At 42.6% G+C, this 26,396-nt stretch overlaps 1 protein-coding gene across 1 annotated transcript; it reads left to right on the top strand.

The window, feature by feature from the left end:
- Nucleotides 1-221: 221 nt before the first annotated feature.
- Nucleotides 222-24,615, top strand: rcan3 (regulator of calcineurin 3; the record flags this gene model as incomplete). The annotated part of the gene is made up of 5 exons (XM_083910105.1): nt 222-426; nt 10,905-10,999; nt 21,209-21,382; nt 22,292-22,463; nt 24,458-24,615. 5 exons carry the CDS (start codon nt 222-224, stop codon nt 24,613-24,615), a joined length of 804 nt encoding a protein of 267 aa, XP_083766231.1.
- Nucleotides 24,616-26,396: the final 1,781 nt, after the last annotated feature.

Below are 26,396 nucleotides of genomic sequence, written 5' to 3'. Positions count from 1 at the left end.
GCTATTTGATTTATGTTGTTTAATATTGTTGTACAAAGAATATCTACATCTGCTGTTGCAATAATCTCTTATCGGTTGTATCCACAGGCAGTATGAGTATGAGTAAAATCTTTCACGCCTCTTTCCAACCTTAGTCATACTTTTCTCAACTAATGCATTCACTTTCTAATCTATTGACCTCACCTTTCTCAGTCTCTGTGATCTACTAAAAAGACTTCATTATGCTGCGAGAGACCTGCAAGGTGTGGAGCAACGGCTCCGAGGCCTACAGCAGTGACCCCGAGGAGGAGGAGGAGGACATGGTGTTTGGAGACAACGATCACAATGGCGTGGTGGAGGAGATGATGGACCTGAGCGACCTCCCCACGTCTCTCTTTGCGTGCAGTGTCCATGAAACTGTGTTCAATGAGGAAGTGCACAGGGTAAGTGTGTGTGTGTGTGTGTGCGTGCGTGCGTGCGTGCGTGCATGTGTTTGACTCATCCAGCTGATTGTGTCTCTGCACTCTAAGCCCAGTAGCATGATTGTGCATAATGTCATTTTTGCCCATAAAGAAGACCCATTATGTGGTCCTCACAACATGAGTAATCTCTAAAACACACACACACACACACACACACACAGAGTCAGTGAATGCAGTGAATATAGAAAAGTGGATTACAGTATCAGAATTTGTAGCCTCACATTTGATGTGATCATCACTACATTCAGTGTATTACTGGTGACCACAGATGGTCAGACAGACACCTGCGTCTCTTTGTCACAGCTCTGTCAGACACAACAGGAATACTTGGATCACTGGAGCAAAGAATTCTTTTAATTTTCTGCCACTGTAAAAATAACATTATGCTGTCCAGCAATAATGCTTCACATCTCTCTTTAAGTCTTCTATCCATCTCTCTACTGTATGTCTCTAAAGGACCCATCCCCATACATGCGCTCTCTCTCTGGCTCTGAAGTGTTCTTTATTTATCCTCTCTGTGTATGTAAATGCAAAGCAGCGAGGCTAAATCTGGAGCATGCACAAAATCCCTTTAAACGAATCACTCGTGCTTTGTGAGCTGGCTGTTTGTAAGCCCACTGCTCGTCGTGGTGGAGTCCGCCCTGTTCCCTCGCTTTCTCACTTTATTATGATTCACATTTCGGCTTTTAAGTGGAAATGCCACCCACGCAGCCTTCAGCGGCATCGTGTCAATAGATTGTTCTCCATACGCTTCACTTGAATGAGCTCAGATAAAAATAGCCTTTTCTGACATTTATTTAAACTTTTGAAAATGAGGACAGGGTGGGACAAGGTATGAAGTTGTTTGTGAAATGTTCTAAGGCCACTTTATGAGGGTGTTTTTTGGCTTTGCTTCGGTGCTGTTTGATGTGTCTTTTTCACATGTAAACTCAGTGTGTAACTTGTCTAAGAGGCAGAGTCTCCAGTCTAAGTGAAGTACAGGAACACGGCAACCTACATTTCAGTGTCTTTGGGCTCTTGGCTCTGCCCCAACACCGACATTACCTTCTGTTACTGTTCTCCAAGGCCTGCATGCAGGAGGGCTGTTTAGAGGATGTTTTTGGAGGATGGGCTGTCTTTTTAATCACACTGTGATCTTTTTCACAAGAGAGAGAGGAGCATCTATACATATGCATCTATACATATGTTGTATATACTGTATGTGTCCCAACACATGTATACAACATATGTATATGTATATATTTGCAGGCCATGAAAGCTTCTTTTCCTTTCTTCTACATAAGTGAAAATGCAGCAAGACCCAGTGGCACATTTAAGTCTGCAGTATTGTGTTCTGCTCGCCAGCTTTTTAGTAGAACGGAGTGAAGCCGTGAAAGCACTTCCTGTTTCTTCACAACTTTCGGCTGACGTCGGGTCAGATTGGCTCATCACTGAGTATAGAGATGTTTCTCATAGTACACCGACATATATCTTTGGATCACCACCATCAAATCAAAACTAATCATGTTATCATCGGGTCAAAACCTGCATCCTTGGAAATGTTTTACCAAAGTCCATCCTTCACTTTATGAGACAGTGAGAAAATAACCTTTAACAAACACTGCGTTGCCTCCTAATCTTTACTGTTTCATACTTGTACATGGTTGAAATGTTAAAATGCTGAGTCACTGATAAACTTGCTCTGAGTGGGTTTGACTGCAGCCTGAGTTACCAACAGGATTAACAGCATTGCATATAGTGAATGTCGCTGCAGCCAGTGATTCCTCAAAGGTGGACGTGATTCATTGGTTTCCACAGGACACCAGTGTGTGCAAGTATTACACACAGGTGTGTGTGTGTAACAAGGCAAAGTGGTTTTTGTGCTTGTCAAGCTAAAGGTCAGAGGAGCCATTATAAATTGTCCCTCATAGTACCTGCTGTATATCAGGCCTAATCAGCACAGAGGAACACTTTAACTGCTGTCAAAGCTTCTTCTCTGCGCTGCAATCAGACAAACACCGTCTACAGGTTCAAGACCACAACAAACACACACTTTTTTACATGTTCTTGTAGGATTATTTTAAACTTACCCACACAGGACATTTGTTTTCTAATAATCCATTACCTTCACCAAATGACTGACAGATAAAAGGATATTTGATCAAATAAATATTGTTTATTTTGATGACTTTTTTTCCACTTGAATGGGCCCCCAGGTCATTTGAGTTTGAGACCCCTGCTCTAACCCAATAAAATGTAGGTACTTGTAACACTGACTACTACACATTTGTGTCACTTAGAGATGGAGACAGAAGTGGATCAACAGACAGATTTTATTGGGTGAACCTTTTTTAAGTGGCTTAAATCGTTTGTTTTATCCCTTGTTTTGCTACTGGCAGCCATGTTTTTCGTGAGTGCAAATGCCCCCTTTCTTAGGCTGGTTCCCGCTAGACAGTCTAGTGTCTTGTGAGTGATAAAGTTCACTTTGGTCCATTTTGTTCACTTCTGTTAGTGACCATAACAACCGTCTTTCACACCTGGCCTGAGGTGAGAATAACAACCTGAAACTGGGTCAGGGAGGTGATCCACCTGCTTTGTCTAACTCAACATTTCCGCACACATTGTTTTTTTTATCATGTGCGTTTCTCCAATCATCACCTGCTGCTGTCCGGTAAAGGATCAGTCTGCTGTTTTTGTCTGGCTGCTGCACTGCATGGGCTTGTGAGTGATAAGTTTGCATGAGTCTGGCTGCAGACTATTTTTGGGTGTGTGTATCTCACGGGGGTGAACGTGAGAGAGCGGGGGGGGGGGGGGGGGGCTTGGCAGGCTGAAGGTCAGACATGATGCAATGCAGAGTGAGAAAGTGCTGCTGGCCTCCTGCTCCCACTGCAGCCTGGATAATATCGTCACTCTACTACTCTGACCAGGGCAGGGTCATCTGCCCAACCTGATCTGTTTGTTATGCCTTTATTTATCAAGCAATAGAAAACAGAGAAGCACAGTTGGGCTAAATTGTCACTCTTCTGTTGGTTTTGTTGCTTCTTTAACAAATATACATGGAACAAATATCCCCTGACCTTTGTGTGAGTTTGGTCATGTTTTTCCATGCCATTTCAAACGACCTCAGTATAATATGAATAGCGCTGTAAACATTAGCCTAATAAACACATTTCCATGGCTGTTTGACTGAAAACATGATAATACTGTGTTTTTGAACACAAGCTGTAAGCAAAATTAATAAAATATCACCTCAGCATTGCCACTGCCTGCTGTTGTTTGATATCAACTGATAGAGATTCAGTGTCATCCCTGTCTCTCCATATTGTTGGTTTTTCTGCTACTGTACCTAACAAGTGGCATGAAACATTGCCAAGTATAATCAGGTTTTCATCTTTCAGTGTAGGAGAATCATAAATGTCATTCAGCTGCCCTAGTTTTAGGATGCTGCTGTTGTTTCTGCTTGTTATTAGTAATTTGAAATGTTCACAGACATCAGCCTTGTTTTGAGCCTGGTGCAAACATGGGTCTGAAGTTTGGCATTAGAATGGATCTCCACATGTCTCCTGTGACCACTGGTGATCAGATCTGACTTCCTGGCTCAGTATGCATATACATGATGTGTCTGTCTGTTGGTTTATTGGTGTTTGGGTCACAATAAAACGGTTGATGCATTACATGGAGCTCTGCCAGAAAGTTCGTTTAGTCTTGTATTTGCCGCAGCCCATCAATGTTTGGAGAAGATAAGTGAAGAATTACTCTGATTCTTGCAAAAAACAACCTTTTTTTAAAAATGGAAGTCTATAGGAAAATTTGCCTACTTTTAACTTGATTTAACGTCTTTTTATAATTAGTTAATAATTTCAGTTTCTAGTTCCATGTCTTCTTCAACAGCATGTTGTAAATCCATTCCCAATCCATTATATTGCCATGTTTTGGCTACATTTGCATTAGGTGAAGCACCTCACAATTCTTATTCTCATTCTTTTTTATTAGTCCATAACAAGCAGGGCTCATGACATGGAGGACATTACACATTATGCAGCCAGGGTATAATCCCATTTAAGGCCAATAAAATATCACTTCAATGAGTTCATGTGAATTTATTACCTTTATTATTTTTTTTTTGTTTTTTTTCATGAAATGACCTCACACAGTTTTAATCAAATCTAGTTACAGAATTCTATGATATCATCCTAATGGCAACTTATATTGTCATCATTATTAAATTGTTTTCAATATTCGTTTTTTTTGGTGTGTGATTGCTATGCATATCTTTGTTTTGAATAATCTGATGTTTTTCTTCTATAACTCCTATTATGAAACCATAAGAAGTGAAATGCTTTGTAAGCTGCCATGTTATTCTTTCTTCAAATCAAGATTATTTTCTGGTTCAGTCTAAAGAAAGTAGTATGGAGTGGGTGTTTTCAAGACAACAGAGTATGATCTATTATTAAACTCCTGTGGATTGAGGTCTAAATGTAACGATGCAGTCCATGAATTAGACAATGTTTTTGTGGATAATGCTTTGAGGCAAGGATGTGTTAAATTAACAAGCTGAAATGAGTCCATAGGATAGTTAAGCTGATTGCAGGAAATAAATAAAGAGGAATCTATTTTTGATTCTCCCTTTGTTCAGCCATGTTCTTGGATTTTGAGTGGATATATATTTTTAAAATTAAATGCCTGGACTCTTGTTTATTTCTGTTGTTTGGTGTGTTGATTTCTCTCCGGCGTCATTAGGTGACTCTGTCTTCATCCCACTGTCTCTGTGGCATATTAATGGTGTACGCTGTGTATCCTCAGCTTAATGGTACATGCACCAGAGGAACAGTGGGGAGTTTTTTCTTCTCCTTGAGTTTGTTTATAGGACAGAGTTTGTTGTGTCATTGTACCGCCTCCTCCTCTAGGATCTAATGAGTGCTGGTCCTGTCATCAAACCACTGTATAGCATATTTTCCCCTTGATTTCTCCCTGCTGAAAATAGCTCCCACTTCACTGTGTTGTCTTTGAAGCTCAGAGGACGCCCCGGGTTCTCTGCTGCTTCTTTGTGATGTTTCGTTTTTGTGCAGCATTAGTGATGAATGCGGATCACAGAGTCCACCTCACCCATCCAAAGATTTGACCTGATTTCAAAGTGAAGCATCAGCCGCACCATTTGCACGTGGGTCTTTCTGCTCTTCCTCCTCCTCGTCCTCTGTCTCCAGCCCCGCTCACACAGCTGTATATGACAGCTCATCCTAAGCTAAAATACTGAACAGCTGCTGGTGGCCAACCAGATGTGGGCTGTGAACCAAAAATATATCGCTGCTGCTGTTTGGACGGCGTCTGTGGTGCTGTTTGTTAAAGCTGTACATAAAACAGCCTCTAATCGTATTTATTTATTTAAGAATTTGCACATTCATGCCATTAATGGGTTTTCTAAAGCATGGATTTCCCATCATGCCCTACAAAATATCACTAAATAAATAATAAACAGCCATAGTTCGAAAATGAATGGACATATTCTCTGTATACTCTGCTGTGCTGAATATTCTCATGGTGTTACCAGTTTGATTTGGTCAAACCCCTCAAACTATGACGGCCATCAGAAGCAAAAGCAGCTTCCATCAAACATTGTCCACAACTCAGAAAATTTCTGCTGATTGCAGGACAAATTCCCGTTGTGAAGCCTGGAGATTCATGATTTGACAAGAGCTGTGCAAGTCTTTGAAACTGGACGTTCACAGATGTCACCTGCAACCAGGCTGTCAGTCATCTCTGCTTTACTATTTTCCTCTCAATAGGAACATCATTTACAAAACTAGCATCATGTTCTATTGAAGAAGACCTGAAACTATATTTAATCAAGTGTAGATTAGGATAATTTTCCCATTCCTGTTCCTTTCGCCCCCTGGTGGCCAACTTCTCCGTCTGTCCTACTTTCTGGGCTGACTACATCCATTTTAATACAGTGCCTGGAATATGCCCTGATATGCTGTGTTCTTTATTAAATCAGCAGAGAACGTCCCCCTACTTCTGATTTACTGCAATAGTTTGGCATATTTGTCTCCATTCATGTTGTAAAGTAATAGTCACAGAATCAGAGTTATAGTTTGTGGCATGGAGGCTAATTTAGTTAGAGAATAGAATTACACTCCTCAGGGAGTCGTCTGTCTATTCATTTAAGCTCCATTGCTAGAAGTCATGTAAAACTAAAACTCTCATGACATTTTTCTTAGCGCAGCAGCAGTGTTTGGGGGGGGGGCTTCTTGTGTTTGACACCACAGCTGATGGCGTCCGCTCACGGTCAGCTCTTCATGCTCAGGTATTCACGCTGCCCTGTGCACCTGACATCATCTCTCTTCATTCTCTGTGCCTCTTCATTCTTTTCCCCTACATGTTTGTTTCCCTCGCTGCTCTCTCTCACCTCTGCAGATCTGCCCCTCTGCCCTCCAGACTCTCTGTTTTTATCCTTCCATCCCTCTGTCTCTCCCTGGTCCTATGTGCATGTACTTGGCTGCCTGCTTTATAAATAGCTTGGCCCAGATTACAGCAGCTGCATTGGCACGGGCATGATTTGTTGGTTTGGCTGCATGGGCCAAGTAAGGTCTGGTGTAGTGTGTGTGTTTGTGTACCCTTGTATTTATATCTTTGTGAGGACATTGTGTCTGGTCCTCACGACTTTAGGGGAGTCAGGGTGTCAGCCGGTTCGAGGATCACCAGGCTCGGATGATTATCCATGGCGACTTCTTCTTCCGTTGTCGAGAGCTTATATACTCCACCCCGAACCTCCACCCCACCTGCCGGTGGGGTGGAGGTTCGGTTCACACATGTGCAAGGGTGCACGATTCCAAAACCTGGGCTGGGCGCAGCCGGCATTTGCACACTGTGCATGGAAGTATACCAGGGCACTTAAGGTTAGGGGATTATGGAATGCATTATGTCTATGATGAGTCCTCACTAAGGTATAAATACAGTGTGTGCTCCTTATCTACAGACGGCTTTAATACAGTCATTACTTTCATTCTTTCCGTTGAGGAATTTCTTTTTGTTATAGAGTGTGTGTGTGTGTGTGTGTGTGTGTGTGTGTGTGTGTGTGTGTGTGTGTGTGTGTGTGTGTGTGTGTGTGTGTGTGTGTGTGTGTGTGTGTGTGTGTGTGTGTGTGTGTGTGTGTGTGTGTGTGTACAATCATGTGAGCGGTGAGCATGCGTAAATGAGCCCAGTGAGATGATCTACTGCCCTGATTTCCTCCCCCTGCTCTCCTGCAGAGCTCCCCTTCAGAATATAAATTCTGCTCGTCAGTGAGTCTGAGACACGGAGCTCGTCTGCTGCCTCCTCCTCTTCTTCTTTCTTACATCATGCACCTCAAACACTGCAATAACTACATTTCCACTAAAGCTGTGTGCCTTATTTTTGACATGAAGATACATGGGTTAAACACAAAAGGTTTTCTCAATCGTCTTCCTTTGTAGATGCATGTTATGATGCATTTTGTGGTCTCAGATAAAGTCATTTCTAATTTATATTTATTCATTAAGGTATGATTATTATCACAGCTAAAAACACATAGAGAGTCTTTTGTTTTTGAACATTCATCATCAACATGAGCAACTTCAGTCTTCATCTTATTTCAAAGGGATAAAAAAAAGTGTTTGAGCTGCGCAGACTCTTAAGGCATGTGGACTGTGATCTGAGAGATGGAATTGTGAATGAGGAGGAGGAGAAGAAGAGCTGCAGAATGAAGCCAGAGAGCAGGAAAAGTGCTTCATCATCCACTGCAAAGCATCCACTGCGACAGGAGATAAAATGTGCTCATCACATTTATCCTTAACAAAGGAATGATTAGCTGTTTGCATTTGATCAACCACTTACCATAACATAATAATGATATTCCCATACTGCACACAGGAAGTGATTTGTTTCATGTAAACAGATGGAGGCAACATACGGCTGCTCCATTATGGAAAAAATAATAGTCACAATTATTTCAAACGATTACTCATTGACTTGAACTTGAAAAAAATGATTGCAGGTTAGAAAAAGTGGCTTTAAACATGATATTTTTGAATTTACCATATATAATATACATTATTTTATTACTTCTTTTCAAAATAAAAGCCCCAGTTTTGTAATTGTAATATGATTGTTGAGCTGTGCCCTCAACGAATGCTTTCAGTATAATCTGCATCCTTATTTCAAAATTCTATATACATCAGTAAAGAATTTTCTCAGCTTGATCACGACCATGAGTTTCTCTCATCCACTGTTGGCTCAAGGCTTTGTGAACAGGAGCAACTGGAAGGAGACAAAGCATAAATAAATGATCACAACCTTTGGCAAGCAAAGACTACATTAGAAAAGTCAACACAGGCACGCTGGTTTGTGATGAATGAGCTGTGTGTGGGTGATTTTGAAATAATAGCTAAACCTGTCAGCAACAGCTTCTGTACTCACAGCTTCTGTACGCTGACTGTCGTGACTTGAAAGAATAAAACATGGCAGCAGATGAAGCAGCTGACGATGCTGTTCAGGCCGAGGCCGCCGCGCTTCAGCGTCTGATTTGTGACATTTCTGGCGTTCAGTGACAGATTGTTCCAGACTGGATAAGTGACTGATGCCGGCGAGCTGGAGGAATGTCACAGTCATCCTCACATATCTTCCTCAATCTCTCCATCTGCAGAGCGTGGACAATGCCTTACAAGTGGACATAAATAGCCCTCACCGCCTCAAGCCTTAATATTAATGGCTTATCGGGGACTTAGCTGTCTCGGCTGGCCTGGCAATTATTATTATGAAAGAGAGAGAGGAGGGAGAAAAGACAGACAGGGTTTGTTTGAAAATGATGCAATGACTTCATGTTTGTGAGTGATTCACTTGCACAGTGGTAGCAGTGGTTAATGTGTCCTTATCAGTTAGGTGAGTGATAATGAGCCGTGAGAAACTTCATCTTCATACATTACTAACTAAATTAGCTTATTTTAAAGTTTTCTTAGCCGAATCTTCAACAAGGATCTGTCACGACGACACTTAATGTCCAAATTTGGTGCCTATGAAGCCACAGACTATTTCATCTGAAGGCAACATTAAGTGCAGTTTCTTCATGGACAGCACAGTGCTGTGGACATGTGTCTGCACGTGATTTCACTTCATAACATAAAGCTGAAGATTTTCTACAGTCACTTGGGTGAATGGTAGCACTTACTCTTACATCCTTTTTTTAATGTTGTGAGATCACAATAATAGGAACACTTAAAGGCTAATAGGACGCTGCTACTTAATGTCTTTGAGCTGTGAGTGGCTGTATTTTAGAGTGTTATTCAGCTGCTTTATTTTGTGGCCCTCCAATGCCTTACAGGGATTTTTAAAGACATTTAAGGCACATTCACTTTTACTGGAATGTCAAATAAAGACGTGAGAAGTCATTTGGTCAGAGAGAAAAACTCTTAAACCTACGGTTACCGAGAATTAAGCAGCACCAGAATTAAACATGAGAGAAAGGTCTGAAAAATATTGTCCCAAAATAATATCCCTATGATAAGAAGGTATCTATGTGTATAATTAAAGTAAAAATATGTATTTAGTTTTTCCATAGTGTTAGAAAAAGACTTGTACAGTACTGTAGGTAAAGGGCCTTGCTTTGCAGACGCTGCCATCTGATGCACCAGTGTTTCTACAACATCCTCAGCACACAAATCAGCTGAAGTCTGTGTGTTTTGACTGAAGCAGAGTCTGATTTTTATATTAGTATTGAACATCTTCTCCTGTGAGTCCTGTGTGGAGTCGATAAAAAAGATGTAGTCTGCATTCATCTGTCAGTATGTGCTCTCACCATTAGATGTCACTGACGCTTACACACGTTGTCCACCTGTCTCCACACTTACATACATGAGTGTGTAAAGATTAGATTCCATATATGCTTCATATGTATTATTAAATCTCTGTGGTGTCTAAGGCCCTATGTTGTCATACAGCTGACATTGACATGACCTATTGTCGCCTAGTGCACACAGAGTTTGTCAGATTACATTCATTTAGGTTAGGTTTGTAACACATTTATTCTCCCCGAGCTCCGTGAGCCCGCACACGCACACAAAGAAGCGGAGTAGACCGGACCGGACCGTGAATTCTGCAGTGCCCACCCCCCTGCCTGTGGTTCGTCAGCCAGTGTAGTGGCGTAAAACACGACAAACGTGAGGATGGTGATGACGTCAATGTGGAGCCGGTGGAGGGCAGAGACACAGAGAGAGAGAGAGAGAGAGAGAGAGAGAGAGGTAGACTTGGTGCAGCAGCATCACAGTGAGCAGCGCGTCAGTGCAGTGCAGTCCGGCAGCAGCGCTCTCTCCTCCCGCAGACAAACACAGCACAGTCCGCCGGACTTTACCCCACAACTTTGTCGAGGATCCACGGACGGACTGACCGACAGACAGACTGTTGTCTCTGCGGTCAACAGACAAAAGACTTTTATATTCTTATTTTTTCAACCACTTAAGGGAATGCCATCGATAAACATGAAGCTGGAGATGGTGACCATCATCGCCTGTGAAGTGGACACTGAAGTGTTTACGTCAGACAAAATGCAGGTAACGGCGTTTGCACCTGACAGGCGCACGCTGCGCCTGCGGCTCATCCTCATCCTCATCCTCATCATCACCCTTGATGCCTGGTTGTTCAGCAGCTTGACTCTGTCTCTGTGGAAGTACATGCATGACATGACGTTGACTGCACCTCTCTCTCTCTCTCTCTCTCTCTCTCTCTCTCTCTCTCTCTCTCTCTCTCTCTCTCTCTCTCTCTCTCTCTCTCTCTCTCTCTCTCTTGCGTGGATTTTTATCAATGGAGCCGCAGCCTCGCCAAAATGCGCGCATCACCTTTGGCGCCGCGTGCGCACGGACAGGCATTGACGCTGTATATATATTTATATATATATGGATGAGACGGGGCAGACGCAGTGCTGAAACGCGCTTATTATAATCCACCAATCGTTGTGTCATTATATAAGTTTTCATATCGCGAGGTCTTGGAGATGACGCGCAGGTGTACGCATGCAGGGTGTGATGAATTGTCCATGCAGGGCACACATGCTGCTGCTGCTGCTGCTGCTGGGGAAGAGGAACAGTGAGCTGCAGTGGTGATGATGATCAGAGCTCCTCTGTTCCTCTGCTCTCACCTCATCCCAACAGGAAAACTGCAGGTGCCCAGGCTGTGCCAGACTAAACATGTCCAGTTAAAGTAACACAGGGGAGGATTTTGTTTGTGTGCATTTGTTATACAGTTCAGTGACAGGGGCAGGGTCAGTTCACAGTGACAGGTGAACCAGGTACAGTAAGAAGCCTTGGTTCTCAAACTGTGGTACGCCTACCATCAGTGGTACTCGAGCTTCCTCTGGTTGTACTTGGAAAATCAGAAATTAGGCCTATATACACTTCATTAGATATTATGTTGATCCACTATTGTAGCCCGATGTGTGTTCATAGATGGAGTTCTTTGTTCCGTCGTAATGCATGGTTATTAGAGTTACTGTTGTTTGAAATAGACTGGCATCAACATTTCAGTATTTTCTCTTTTTGGGAACATTGTATGATGCTTGTGAATGAATCACAGCTGTCTCCGAAAAACAAGACATTCTGATGCTCAGTTCAGCATGTTGTCTTGACCACGTCGACATGCCTTAAAAATGCACGTGGTGTGACTGACTGAAGAACAACATGTGTAAGTCATCCATAAACACAGCTTCTACAGGTGAAAGTGTAGAAAAAGTTACATAAGATTGTTGCACAGTACTGTAGGTAATTGTAAACCCTAACAGTAATATTTAGCTGATATGTCACACAATGCAGGTATTTGATGTGTTCCCTGTCGAGACCCCACCTTTGGCACCGCACCGTGCCAGTTTTAGGGCTTAAAAGGGCACGTAGACCATCTGCCAAAGCACTGCTCGCCCAATAAACCCTGTGGAAATTCCGAACCAAAGTATATACCCTCACCTGTTAGTCTGCTTTGACTGTCACCAAAGAGAAGAAGGAAAAACAAGTGATTGTGCAGTACAGGCTTGAGCACTTTCTGTAATAATATGAATACAGGATTGATCACAAGCAGACAGCAAAGATGGTGATGGACCTCTTTCTTTGCACTCATCACTCATTTTTTTTTTTCAGTTTTAAGAACCCACTCACCTCAGATATTCCCCACAGTAACTGGCTCAGTCTTATCTGATCACTTTTTTTTGTTTATAGCCACACACCAGCTGTCCAGAGAATACTTGTATGTGTGAATGGAATGGAATTGCGCATTTGTATTCATTGCAGTTCAAGTGAAAGACGCTGATGTGTAAAAATAAGTGAAGGTAGATGTGTTGGTTCTACAGCTTTTTTGCTGACTTCCTGTCCTGACTATGATATATTGCATGTATCTTTTAATTTACCACAGGAAACTTTAAAGCTGCATCAGGAGCTTTCCTCTCTCCCCGTCTGTTGTTATTATCGTTCACCAGGATCTGAGGCTGTCTGAGGCCTCTGTTTTTATTAATATCTCCAGATGTGAACATGAGGAACAATAACCTGACTCCTGGGTGAACTAATATGTGCAGGGTTGCTGGTTTTTATGGACACTTCACACAGCGATTATGTGATATGGCAAGAAGGAAAAAAACAACAAGCTGTATTTGTTTTCTAAGAGGATATGCTTTGTTGAATGGCTGTGGTGTTTTGACACGGTTGAAGTGGTTTGCCCACGCTTTGGCTCAGTCCCTGCTGTTACATCATTACACTGTTGTCATCATAATGGCTGAGCCGGTGCTACAGAAGAGTCTTGTTCCAAGGTGATCTGTGTCCACTTTGGAGAAAACAAAGGGGCTGTTGTGGTCGTGAGGTTTGGCTCATCAGAAGCTGTGGGTTTGTGATGCTGTCGTGCGTGAGTGTTTGTCACTGCACTGCCATTACCTGAGAAATCTGCGAGCGTCAGCAGATGAAAACACACTGAAGGTCATAGCACAGTGACAGGTGAATGTATTAGTGAGCACAGAGTGTGACGCAACCCTTTCCTCATATCCTTATCTAATTAATTATTCACTTGCCAGTTTAATGGTTTCACATTTATTTGCACCATAAATTACATACATTACTATCAATAAAGCCTCTGTCACACTCAAATGATATGTTTATTTTACTGCGACTCCAGTCTGACTAAGACCAGCTTGATTTTAGCCAGACTTAGAAACTGAATGATTGTTTTAGTCTGACTAAAAGTAGACTTTTAACATGCATCATGCACATGTAAACTCTCTCAGTGTTAATGTTACAGTGGTTACTATTTTGCATATTTTATGTTCCCACTGACGTCCGTTGCCGTCTTTTGACTGGAGTGTGAATGTAGATTAAACACATTAAAACCTGGGATTAATGGGTTTAAAGACAAATTACGATTTCCAAAAACAAGCTTGTGACACTTCATTCTTGAGAATCCTGCTATAAATAATACAATAGACGCTGCATTGCAATCCACATAGAACACTTGTATTGGACTAAAGCGTGTCACTCCGACACACAAGAATATAGTACCGCTGACACAGTCACACACTCGACAGTGAGTCAGCGGACTCGCAGGCCCACGTACGCCTCTGTTAGCAAACACGCGAACACACAAACACACACCACTTCTCGCCTCGCATCAGGATTGCGTGGACAGGTTTCCGTCCACCTGAGTCACTTTTCCTCTCTGCCTGTTTATCTGTCGCTGCATGGATCACATGTCTGTTCTCACACTTTATCTTCACAGAAATGATGTTTGTTTTGAGGAAGTTATTTGATGACTAATCAACAACACAAAACATGAGCCGTTTTAGGGTAGAAGGCAAGAGGCAGAGGAGCAGCAGGAGGACAGACAGGATGGAGGTAGACGGTGATGGTGTCATGTTATGTGCTGCTCAGAAACCAGATCTGCGTCTTGGCAGGCTTGAGCACCCCTGGGCTGGAGCAGTGGGCTCAGGTGAGCCTGTTCCCCTGGTATGGGCACACAGGTGTAGATGGGCAGCTCTCATTGGCCTGAAACTCTAGAGAAGTGCTGCGGCTCAGGTGTCAGGTAAAGGTTAGCGCTGTGTACGCTCTCCCAGGCGGCGTGTCCAGTTACCATGTGGTCAAAATGACACAACTATGAAGTGATAAGAAGGGAAGAAGGGGCCTCACAGTGGAATGAAGAGGCCCTCAAACTTCTGCAGAAGACAATGAAATCACTGGTTCAACACAGTTTTGCTGTCAGAATTTCCAATAGGATTTCCAGTCACGCACAAATGACTCTGGAAAGACAAGGTAGTCACGCAGCTTAAAATAGCAACGTCAAATCCATTCTATTTAGACACTGAAGGTTAGCTCACCACCAACTCAACGCCATCTTTATTCATGTTTATCTACAATAACCACTGCCTGCAGTATGATCATTCATTCATCTGTTAATCTGGTAAATTATTGTATATACTGTAGTTATTAGTGTTTATTTGACATAGTATATCAATGTGACCTAATCTATGACTTTATCATGTGTCTTAGTCTACCTGCTCTCGTCCTTGTGGCCTGTATGGACATACGTGTGTGTGTGTGTGTGTGTGTGTGTGTGTGTGTGTGTGTGTGTGTGTGTGTGTGTCTCAGTGGTGCTGCTGACGAGGAAAAGCTTCTGCCTCAATAATAACCATAATGACCACATTGGTGGTAATAGGATTAATGTTTCCTCAGATGCTGTAAACTGATTTCAGAACGGGCCCTCGTCAATATCCAACACTCCCCCCCCCCCCCCCACACTCCAGATATTGATCCACTATAACAACACTTGTCCCATTCACATTTCTCCCCAGTGCATTTGCCAGGCCTCACGATGCCAGCAGAGCGATTCATCACAAGTTGTTTTTGTTGTTTTGTAACAGTGAGGATTTGCTGCTGTCCTCACTGTAAATGGCTGCTTTGACAGAGGCCATGATTACAGCCTGTGTTGAGTCACCACACGCAGACAACCCCACTTTATCCACTGATATCAGGTCTCTGTTTTTCCTGTGGCCATGCATTACCTCATCCACAGCAGTCAGCATGTTTACTGCCGGTTAGTCTGTGGGATAGAGTTGTGTGTGTGCCATTCTCATGTTTACCTGCTCTTCAAATGAACAGATTTTGAAAGTTGTCAATATTTGGTGTGAAATGTACTTCTTTAATTACTTGGTCTGTTTTCCAAACATATTTTAATAAACATATAGCATTACTTACTCAATCAATTAAAAAAAACGAAGTAGTACATAATGTAATAGTAATAATAATAATAATAATAATCTACTTTTAAGATGGAAACATCTTCATATGAGTATTTTCTTCACTTCAGACCGTGTTCATATTCATGTTTGGTCTGCTGTGTTTTAAACACAATACATGCATGTGTCATGAGTGATTGCTATGTAATTGCATACAGGCATAATAACTGTAATGGAAAGTTGGCTCTGGTTTGAGGAGCAGTCATGGAAACAATATGGAATGTGATAAGCAAAAATGGACTGGAACAGTGGAGCATGCAGGTATTCTTTTTCATGCAGCTCCATCTGTTACCTCTGCCTTCCTTTGTGTGACCTCAGCTCCAGTTTGACTCTTCAGGGAGGACGGTAATTAAAAATGATGGTCCACACACTTAAAGAAATACTTAATTATTCTAATGTGGTCTATTTTTAGAGCACATTTTGACTCACCCACAGGCTCCGTGGCCTAGTTTGTTAGTTTTCACCCAAATCCCATTGAAGCAGGAGGGTCTGGATTAGACCGTGCTAAAGCCCGGCACGTGTCACAGAGAAGGATGAGCGATTCAACAGAGGTGAAAAAAGAAAACAGGACAGCCCTTCTTTACATTCCAATAAGGCTCGGTTAATCTTTTCATTTTCATCCAAAACACTAAGTAGTGTCATTCAACACACAACCGAACTAGGTTGTGGATTAGAGTCAAGGATTTTGGTGTCTGAACAAAATACTGTACAAGCGTAAATGACAAACTAGATCAGAACAGAACATCGTGGCTGCATCACTGAATTTAAACACTCAAAGGATGTTTGTGCATACAATTTTACAGCTTAATGTTGTCTTTAAAAACTCACACTGAGCTTTTCAGGATCATCGCACTTCACACTGGACATAGTTAATCCAGCCTTTACATCAGGAAAACACTTTATCACCTTTACTGTCCACCACGTGCCAGTGCACCACCCTGTCATTGTTCAACCAGATGAAACCATGTTGTCACCACCCAATAAGCCCATGCCTCCCTCCTCTCTAAGCCCACTGATCTTTGTGTTCTCATGCTCATGTCAGGACCACGCGCTGGCTCGGCCCTGTGCGCTCACTGTCTCCACAGGTCTCTCAAAATGAGTCATGGCCCACACTCGTGTCCTGTTACCACTGTGATGACAGCCTTTCCGTTACCATCGGGAACATAACTGCCTCATAACCCAAGAGGCAATCTGCTAAAGGATAGTCCTGCAGTTCACTGTCAACCTTTACATTTCTCCACATATGTTGTGTTTTCCTTTTGTATTTGACTTAAAACCAAGCACACAAATGTCAAACTGGCTGTGAGGGTTGAGGAAATCACCTGCAGCTGGGATGATCAGGCCTCTTGTTTTGGTACTTCCTGTGCAGGACCAATCAGACTCACTCACGCATGTCATTCACTCAAACACTCACACACCTGCAAAACCATCTCACACAAATGCAGACACTAGTGAACTCAGCAGGAACTTATTGTTATAACTGACATCATAGCAGAAAGTCAGATGACGACTTTCCAGGCTTCACCTTTCAAAGCAGAAGACAGTGTGAGTGGACTCCAGGTTATGTAAAGGTGACACAGAACAAACAGCAATAATGACCACACTTGCTATTTCAACCCAAGTTGTTTGCAGTTTGCCTACACACTCACACCCACAGCCCCTCCCTCACCGTCCTCCGCCCTAAACACATAAGATTTGTGTTGTAAACTTTGCTGTGGATTCATTCAGGATCATGAACTCTGCTCCTTTCTTCTCCACCTCCCCATCTTGTTTTCCAAATATAGCCAGCTTCCTCTCGTTGTCCGTTACCTAGCTACTGAAAGTGAAATAAATCACATTTTCATTCATGCTTCTTCAGTAGATGTTCTGATGTTAGCTGAAAAACAAGAACACGCTGTTCCCCTCGTCTCCACGCTCACCTGTTGTCCTGCAGCTTGGAAGCACGTGCTGCTTCAGGCTGCTCTCTCTTTCTCTCTGTGTATGTGTGTGTGTATACATGTGCACATTTTAGCTCATGTCATTCTGACATGTCCTCACAACTTGAATGTTTTTTTTCAAGATTATGTGGATTTAGGGTTAGAGTTTTTAGCTCCAACATTTATAAAAAAACCGAGACAACAGAGCTTTCTAAATTGATGTCCCCTCCTTCTGGAAATTCCTCCTCCTCAAACCCAGCAGAGACTACTACTACTACTAATAATAATAATAATAATAATAATAATAATATTAATAATGCATTTAATTTATGACCATAGGTGAATTTAGAGTATGGATTTAAAGAGGGGAAGAGAATCAGAATTGCAGATGTCTGGTGGAACTTGATTCCACAGATGTGGAGCAGAGAGTCTGAAAGCTCTGCTCCCCGCGGTGCTGAGGCGGGCGGAGGATGGAGGAGCAGGAGGAGGTGGAGATGTGGAGAAGGTCAGAGGGATATGGAGCGGCGAGAGGCTGTGCATGGCCTTGAAGGCATAGAGGAGGATTTTGAATGGAATCCTGAGATTAAGCAGGAGCCCATGGAGTTGTTGAAGGATGGGGGAGTTGTGGTGGAATGAGGGGGTTCTGGTTCTGGTGATGGTGCAGCAGCCGAATCCTGGACCAGATGAAGTTTATGGATGGGTTTGTGAGGGAAACCAGAGAGGAGAGAGTTACAGTTGTCAGTGTGGGACACACACAAGAAGAGAACAAAGGGAGTGGGTCACTGCATGGAGCGCTGCGATGGCTGATGAGCGGGACACTTTTCAGCCATGGGTAACTTAACACTCCTCTCTCCTCTTCCTCATTTCCCCTCCTCTTCCTCCTCTCATTCCCCTCAGGATGTCCACTCATAAAGACCACATCAATGATGTATGATGGCATGCATGGTGTGTGTGTGTATGATGGCGTGGTGTGTGTGCGTGCAGGGGTTAAAAACAAACCATATATGCAATTATGGAACATGATCCCAGAGCTTTCCCACGTCTCTGCTCATGCCAGAACGTCAATATACTGTAGCCTGTGTGTGTGTGTGTGTGTGTGTGTGTGTGTGTGTGTGTGTGTGTGTGTGTGTGTGTGTGTGTGTGTGTGTGTGTGTGTGTGTGTGTGTGTGTGTGTGTGTGTGTGTGTGTGTGTGTAGCTGACAGATTACCTGATCACTTATCACACATGGAGTTTGATGACATGTGGGTCATAGAAGCTGACTGAGCCTCATGGAAAATTCACACATGGAGTGGGCTCTGCAGCGACAAGTGCTTTGTTGTCAAACTCAATCTAATTACAATTAAATGTGGAGTAAGTTTATCTTTTATTCATCATCCCCCCCCCCCCTTTGTCTGTCCTGCTGCTCTGTAAAAGATAAATTAAAGCAACACAGTGTAGGATTTCCACCTTCAGTTCATGATATATAATGTTATTGAATGTTTGCCCAGCCCTTACTTAATCAGATCAAATCAATTCCACATCAGTTTTATTTGTATTCGCTTTAATTCTCAAATCACAAGGCTTTACTATCTATACATGTAGAGTCTGCCCTTTGACCTTTGACCTGAGGAACAACCAGGAACAAATCAGGTGTTCAGAGATGAAACTTCACATTAAGGCTAATGTTGCATAATCTCCTAGATGTGTAAATATTGCACTTTATTGTGTATGACACAGAGATCACAAACTGGAGTGTCTACAGATACCAGTGTTACTTATTTTAAACAATTTATGTAACGTATTAAGCTGTGAACATTTCATTTTTAAATATCAACGTTATCCATTTAAATATCAGCGTCATCCATGTGTAAAAATAAAAAAATAAGAACAATATATCAGGTGAGTGAAATAGCTGTGTTCACCTGAAAGCCTCAGTGTCCTGTTTTAGGGAACCTGACAACAGACTAAAACACAGTCACTGTTAAAGCTCTCTAATATATATGATAATAATAATATTGTGGCTCATTGTTCCGTCTGTTTAAACACAATTAGCAGCAGGAGGATATTTGGTGAACAACTGTTTTCAGTGGATTGTGTGCTGTCTGTGGAAATGAGAGAATTCATTATATATGAGCTCACTTGGCCGTCCTTGTGCATGCTAATAGCATAGTTATTCAGTGATTCTGCAAAGAACGCACAACAGCAGTCAAAATATTCACATTCCTCACTGCGTCTGCTCTTGAATGCACCTTCCTTGTATGGGGAACGACAAACCTGACTTAAAATGGTATCGTGGCTCAAAGGTGAGGTCAGCTTTGAACTTCAGCCAACAAAAAAAAGCAGATGCTGATTTACAGATGCAGAGAAAAACTGGGAAGCTGAGCTGAGTCATGTTTGGATGTTTGACCGGTTTATTTATCTTCTTATTTGGGAGAACGCTATTTGGCCAACATAGCAGACATACATGGTACATCAGATTAAATATTGAAGTGAAGACTTTGCGAAATGTCATCCATGATGAGAGCAGGTGTACGAAGGGGAGGAGTTATTTTAAGGATCATCAAAAGGACACAAGATGGAGCAAAGAGAGAGAGCTGGCGTCTGTCACCGTGTTCCCCTCAGGTAACAGGAATCCTCTTCCTCTGTGTGAGAGCTGCTGTGTCAGCTGAACAAGAGAAGTTTGAGTGTGAGAGTATTTCACTTTTCTGTCTCCTGCTGCTCGTAAGAGGAAAAGAGAATCTGTCGTGTGTGTCACGCAGGGATGACACTGGTTTGATAGTAGCATTTACCACGGTGGACATATGAGTGAAAATCTGACTTCAGGAGCACCTGCAGCAAGTTTCACCAGTGTGAACCTTGTCAGTCAATCAAAAATCCATCTCCATCCTGGGAAAAAAAACCGTCTGTGTTTGCCGATGGTCGACTAGGAGACAAAGAAATAGCACCCTTGATTACTCGGAAAAAACATCTCTCTCTCTCTGCGGTCTTTTTTTTATTTTGCTTTCACCCTCCCACTGAGTGGCTTGATTGAGTTCACAGCTGAGGGGGACAATTTGGTGCCCGTGGAGAGGACTGAGCACAGAACACAGCAAACATGGGAATAGGTCACATGGGTGTTGTTAAAAAACAGTGGTCAGAGACGGGAGAGAATTACTGTACGTGAGGATTAGAAAAGGAGCGAGTGAGGGAGAGACTGAGAGTGAGTGCGTTTGAGACGATCGCGAGAACACGACAGGAAGCTGGGAAACCTAATTTCAACAAATGAAATGGTTCCAGAGCTGAGAGAGTCACGTCCGCTGCACACATGGACGTGTGAGTGATTTTTAACTCAACCATGCAAATGTTTCACCTCCTCACGTGTTCATAACTATTAACCTTTTAGAATTTAGGCTCTGTTCAGTGTTTATATAGTAATGGAGAAAGTAAAGAGGATGATACTGACTTCTGTGGTCACTTCTCTGTGTAGCTTCATTAGTTTGTTAATCAATACGGTGATTAACAGAAAATAAATCAATGATCTTAATAAGTATTTACTGACTCCACCTCTTAAAATGGGCAAGTTTTGTGTACACACATTAAAAATCAATGTGTCTCCGTGTGTCGTGCACAGGAGAGGTTCGAGGCGCTGTTCAGGATCTACGACGAACAGACGACGTTCCAGATGTTCAAAAGCTTCCGGAGAGTCCGGATCAACTTCAGCACCCCAGAGGCCGCTGCCCGTGCTCGCATCGAGCTGCACGAGACCGAGTTCAACGGCAAGAAGCTGAAACTCTTCTTTGCCCAAGTGAGTTTGAGTTAAAGGGTCTGGGAAAGGTCAGGCGAGGTCCTGAGACACAGAACTTCTGAGGAAGAACACAGTTTATTTAAATGTACGGTTACGCCCTCAGGCATACTTCTCTTTAGCATGTTCACACGCACAGTCTTTTTTGTTGTTGTTGTTGTTGATTTTCACTTCAAACTTCACAATCAGCAATTGCTACTTTACACACACACACACACACACATTACACCTCATTATTTATACTGTACATACAGTTTATAATGAGATCTGTATTTCCTTTAAGGGGAAGAAATTTCCAATTATACCTGGTTGATGAAAAGCCATTAAACCCACCTTTTAACCTCATTTATCCTGGTTGTAGAGGAGATGTTTTTGTTGCTGTTTGTCATCTTCCATAATCTATTCCTTTATCACAGGGACAAGAGCAGTCAGGACCCCTGCTGCACGTCTCAGTACTTTGATTTAAGTAGAGCAATAAGGATTTTACAGTTTAGGTAGACGCTTACATGTGGGTATAGTAATTATGGCAATTGGCAGCTATCATAACACCACAATCCCCTCACAGTAAGGACCCTGCAGTTTGACTGTGAATGCAAACCTAATTTTTCAAGCACAAACTTTCTATAAATGCTGAGACGTTAACGTTGATGTTAAAAAACAAGTCAGCTCCAGACAGATTTATGAAGATCATTCACTCTCTGATTTTACCACTAGAGGAAGCGTGCGTACCGCTGTTTGAGAACCAAGGATTTAAATAAAAAGTAAATTATAGAAAATGTATTTACTCCTAATATAAAGATCCAGGATACTGTGAGAGAACCTGGAGAGAACTCACGCACACACGGGGGAGAACATGCGAACTCCAGAGCTCTGCAGCATTGATCACTGACTCTCTCTCTTTTTGTCCATCAGGTGCAGAATGGTGATGAGGACATTGATAAGTCGTATCTGGCTCCTCCTCAGCCGGTCAAACAGTTCCTGATCTCACCGCCCGCCTCGCCTCCAGTGGGCTGGAGCCAAAGTGATGACGCGACACCTGTGATCAACTACGACCTGTTGTGTGCAGTAGCCAAGTTAGGACCTGGTCAGTACGACAAACTTACTGTATATACTACATGTCCATACATATACAACTGAGTCATTTATCTCTGAGCAGTAACAGAAAACAGCCCTCAGCAGCATGTTGTATCAAGATTATGTGAACAGGAAGTGGAATTATCAGAGATTTATTTGCAAACGCATTTGCTTCTGCAGTCGCTCGCCTTTCATAAATGAGTTAGGAATTGATTCAGCTCTGATGGTAATGAAATAGCTGAGAATTATTAAAGTCCTCCAGGTTTACTGTGCACATGATCCTGGCCAAGAAAGCAGTTTGAAGCCGATAAATCACATCCACGGTGCGAGCCACCGTACGTCAATATCAACAGTATTTAACCTTTAACCTCTGTGTGTAGCTGACTTAATCCCTCCATCGTACTACAATTGATTAATCATTGGCACAACAGGTCGGTCGTTATGTGCCAAAGTGCTGGAGTCACTGGCTTCGAAAGGGGATTTTTGACAGACAGACAGACAGACAGACAGACAGACAGACAAACAGACAGACAGACAGACAGAACGGATGTGTGAGTGATTTGTAAAATAGGACATAAGATCTTAAGATCAGATATTAGTTAACCAAACATGCAGCTTATTAATTCTCTTGTTATCTTCATCTGAATAAAATGAAGGTTGTTGCAGATGAATAATCAGAAGCGTCCTTCTGTTTGTCTCTTCTTGAAATCAAGGACACGTTGTCTTTGAAAAAGGATCAAATAAACCAGCATTATCTCATGAAGAAGGCGTTTAAATAACCCTCATGCACAAACTAACGACATGATAACGAAGCACCGCAGAGACGGCTCGGCTCAGTTAGATTTGGGCTCAGTCGTGTTCTGTGGCAGCTTCTCTCTCTGCATCGTAGAGACACTGTGAGACTGCTGCAACCTTTCTAAAATGTCAGTGAATGTCCCTCCTTGTTTGTGTGTGTGGAAATCTGTATTCAGTTGAACACTCTTATCGTTTTGTTATCATCAAAAACACCATTTAACTTTCCACACACACACACACACAATGCACACAGGACCACTTTTGACACCGTCCTGCCGTTACCATAGCAACACAAGGCATCAGGAAATGGCTTTGTTCCTCAGCTACAGATGCTGGCATCTGAGATGAGAAGAGTGCGGTGGTGCAGTGCAGCTCACTGGCTCCCTCTATCTACTCCCCATGGTAACAGCAGGAATCTCCATTCACTGTCCATGTCCATGTTTGGCACTGCAGTGAAAAGCTGCTCCACCAATTTCCTGCTGTCTGCCAGCTGTCTGATCTCGTCTCCATGGCAACTGTGATACAATCTCAATCTCTGTGTGTGTGTGTGTGTGTGTGTGTGTGTGTGTGTGTGTGTGTGTGTGTGTGTGTGTGTGTGTGTGTGTGTGTGTGTGTGTGTGTTGGTCCGAGTCCACTGAGAGAGTGGCATCTGGACAAACGGCAGGAGGAGGTTTTTGTTTCCTTTTCAATGCGTGTCCTTCGTCCTGAATACTGAAACATCCCTGAATACTGAAACATCCCTGAATACTGAAACATCCCTGAGCAAACTGGAGCAAACTCAGTCTTAAAATAAACGTCAATGATAAATCTTCATTTGCATTTTCACGTTATTTCAACTGGAGTTGCTTGTGTTTTTTGTCTGTGAATTAAATGAGTTTTTCCTTTCACCAACAAATGTATTACAAATTGTTAACCACTTCACCAGGGATCAGTAAATTAATGTCACAATGGGACAATGTTTTTGTAAGTAATTGAATATTTGGGCATTCAAACGTCTTCAGTCACAAACAAAACTAACAATAATGTGGACGTTGTCTTTAATAAAGAAAAATGACTACTTTGACCCAAACATGTGCAAGAAGTTATTTTACTCCAAATAATTTAAGATCTGATTTGTTAAATCCTGAACCTTGCACTGCACCAACTGCAAGGCTCCATTATTATTTGTAGTAATTGCTTAGTAATTGTTGCTTATTCCTTATTCCACAGGTGAGAAGTATGAGCTCCACGCAGGGACAGAGTCCACCCCCAGCGTGGTCGTCCACGTGTGCGAGAGCGAGACGGAGGAGGACGCGGAGGGGGCGCGGCCAAAGCAGCAGATCGTCCAGACCAGACGTCCCGACGGACCGCCCAAAGTCTTCAACTAGAAGAGACCTCCTCCCCAGCAGCCGGGGGCGCGGCCCGCGACACACCTGCCCTCTCTCTCTTGTCTGTGCACTCACAGAGAGCGTGGATGCCCCTCATTTCAGTTCAACTACAAGATTAAAAACAAACCAACAAACATTGCTCAAAGACGGTGTTTGTGGGGAAGTGTGGCCATGGAATGAGGCGGCTTGAAGGGGATGATGATGATGGATGAGATTCACATACAACACTCATCACATTCTGCGGACAGCGTGGCCAGAGGCAGGGGCACGCTTGCCTCCACCCCACCAACCCCACCAAACCCCGCCCCTCCTCGTTTTCAGCAGGAGGGGAGGAGTTACCTGTCCTTATGTCCTTATGTCCCAATGTTGACGTGTTGTCTCACACACACTCAGCTGTCGTTGCTGCTCGTTATAACTCTCCTTTTTTCTTTGACACTCACAGAGACTTTGTTTTATTTGACATATGTGTGCATGTGTACATACATGTGTGTTTTCCATGTTTACCGTGGCTTCAGCTTCCATCAGGATTGCGTGACGTGTCTGGCGTGTGATCTTCCCTCTCTCGTCTGCATGTATATAAATAAGAATATAACACACACACACAACAACAACTACTAACAACAAGATGTATCAAAGAAAAAGAAACCTATCTAACATCACACACACAGCACGAAGCGCCATATGTGACTAACAGAGATGTTCCTGCTTTTATTTTGGAGAGTTGTTGTTTTTGGCTGAAATGTTTATTCTTCTCTGTATTTGATAAACCAACACTTTTTTGCATGCTTACTTATTTCTGTAGATGAGGAGCTGAGGTGTTTTTTTTGTTCTGTTTTTTATTATTATTGTTGTTGTTGTTGCTTGTGACGACGAGGACACGATGTGTGACGCTAACCCTGATGCTGACCCACGCGTATCTTTGGGTTTTTGTATGATTGACAGTTCAGTCTTTGGGTTTTTGTATGATTGACAGTTCAGTCTTTGGGTTTTTGTATGATTGACAGTTCAGTCTTTGGCTCCACAGATAATTTCTTGCTTTTCAGCTTTTGGAGGACTTTGAAAGATCAGAGACAGTTTATTTCCCTTCTTCTTCTTTTTTTTCTACCATTTTTCAGGAGGTTTTCTGTTTGTTGTCATTCACATCTTTCATATTTTGGTCATTACGCTCGGTTAAACCCTCGTTTCCTGTGTCTGAAACCTACTGCTTGTTTTGCACTGAGAATCTCTCGATATCTCGTCTCCCGCTGCGCGCCCACATGACTGCGCTGCTTCTCTTTGTAAATACCTGAGCGTAGTGTGGATGTGTGGAACTCGTCCTTTTAGCTTTTGTAGTTGACGTGGAAGCATTTTCGCTGAGAAAAGGGAATTTTAGGACGCCTCGTGATGAGATATCAACCAAAGCATCCGTTCACCTCACACTGTCATCAAAGACACTTCTTTAACACAGCTGCAGCTGCATTTTCATTTTATATTAAAATAATATTTTTTCTGCAGGATGTGGTTAATAAAACCCCACGTTTCTTTCCTTTTCCTCCCCTTCCACATCAGATTAACGTGCTTCTCGTTTATTGAAATCATTCTTTGCTTCAGAAGCAACAGGAACAAAAGTTTTTTGAGTGTTGAGATGATCGTTAGCATGAAATCAAAAGTCCATCTGCATGTCGGCACTTTACTCTCAGTGTTTTGTCGTCTGGAGACAACGTAGGAGACACATTGCTTCTTCTTCTTTTTCCTCTTTGTCTCGCGTTGTTGTTGTTTTCTTTCTTCTTTTTATCTCAAAC

This window comes from Microchirus variegatus (assembly GCF_963457635.1).
Source record: "Microchirus variegatus genome assembly, chromosome: 2".
Lineage (NCBI taxonomy): Eukaryota > Metazoa > Chordata > Actinopteri > Pleuronectiformes > Soleidae > Microchirus > Microchirus variegatus.
The sequence above is the reverse complement of the archived record's forward strand: the minus strand, read 5'-3'. Positions and strand labels throughout refer to the sequence as shown.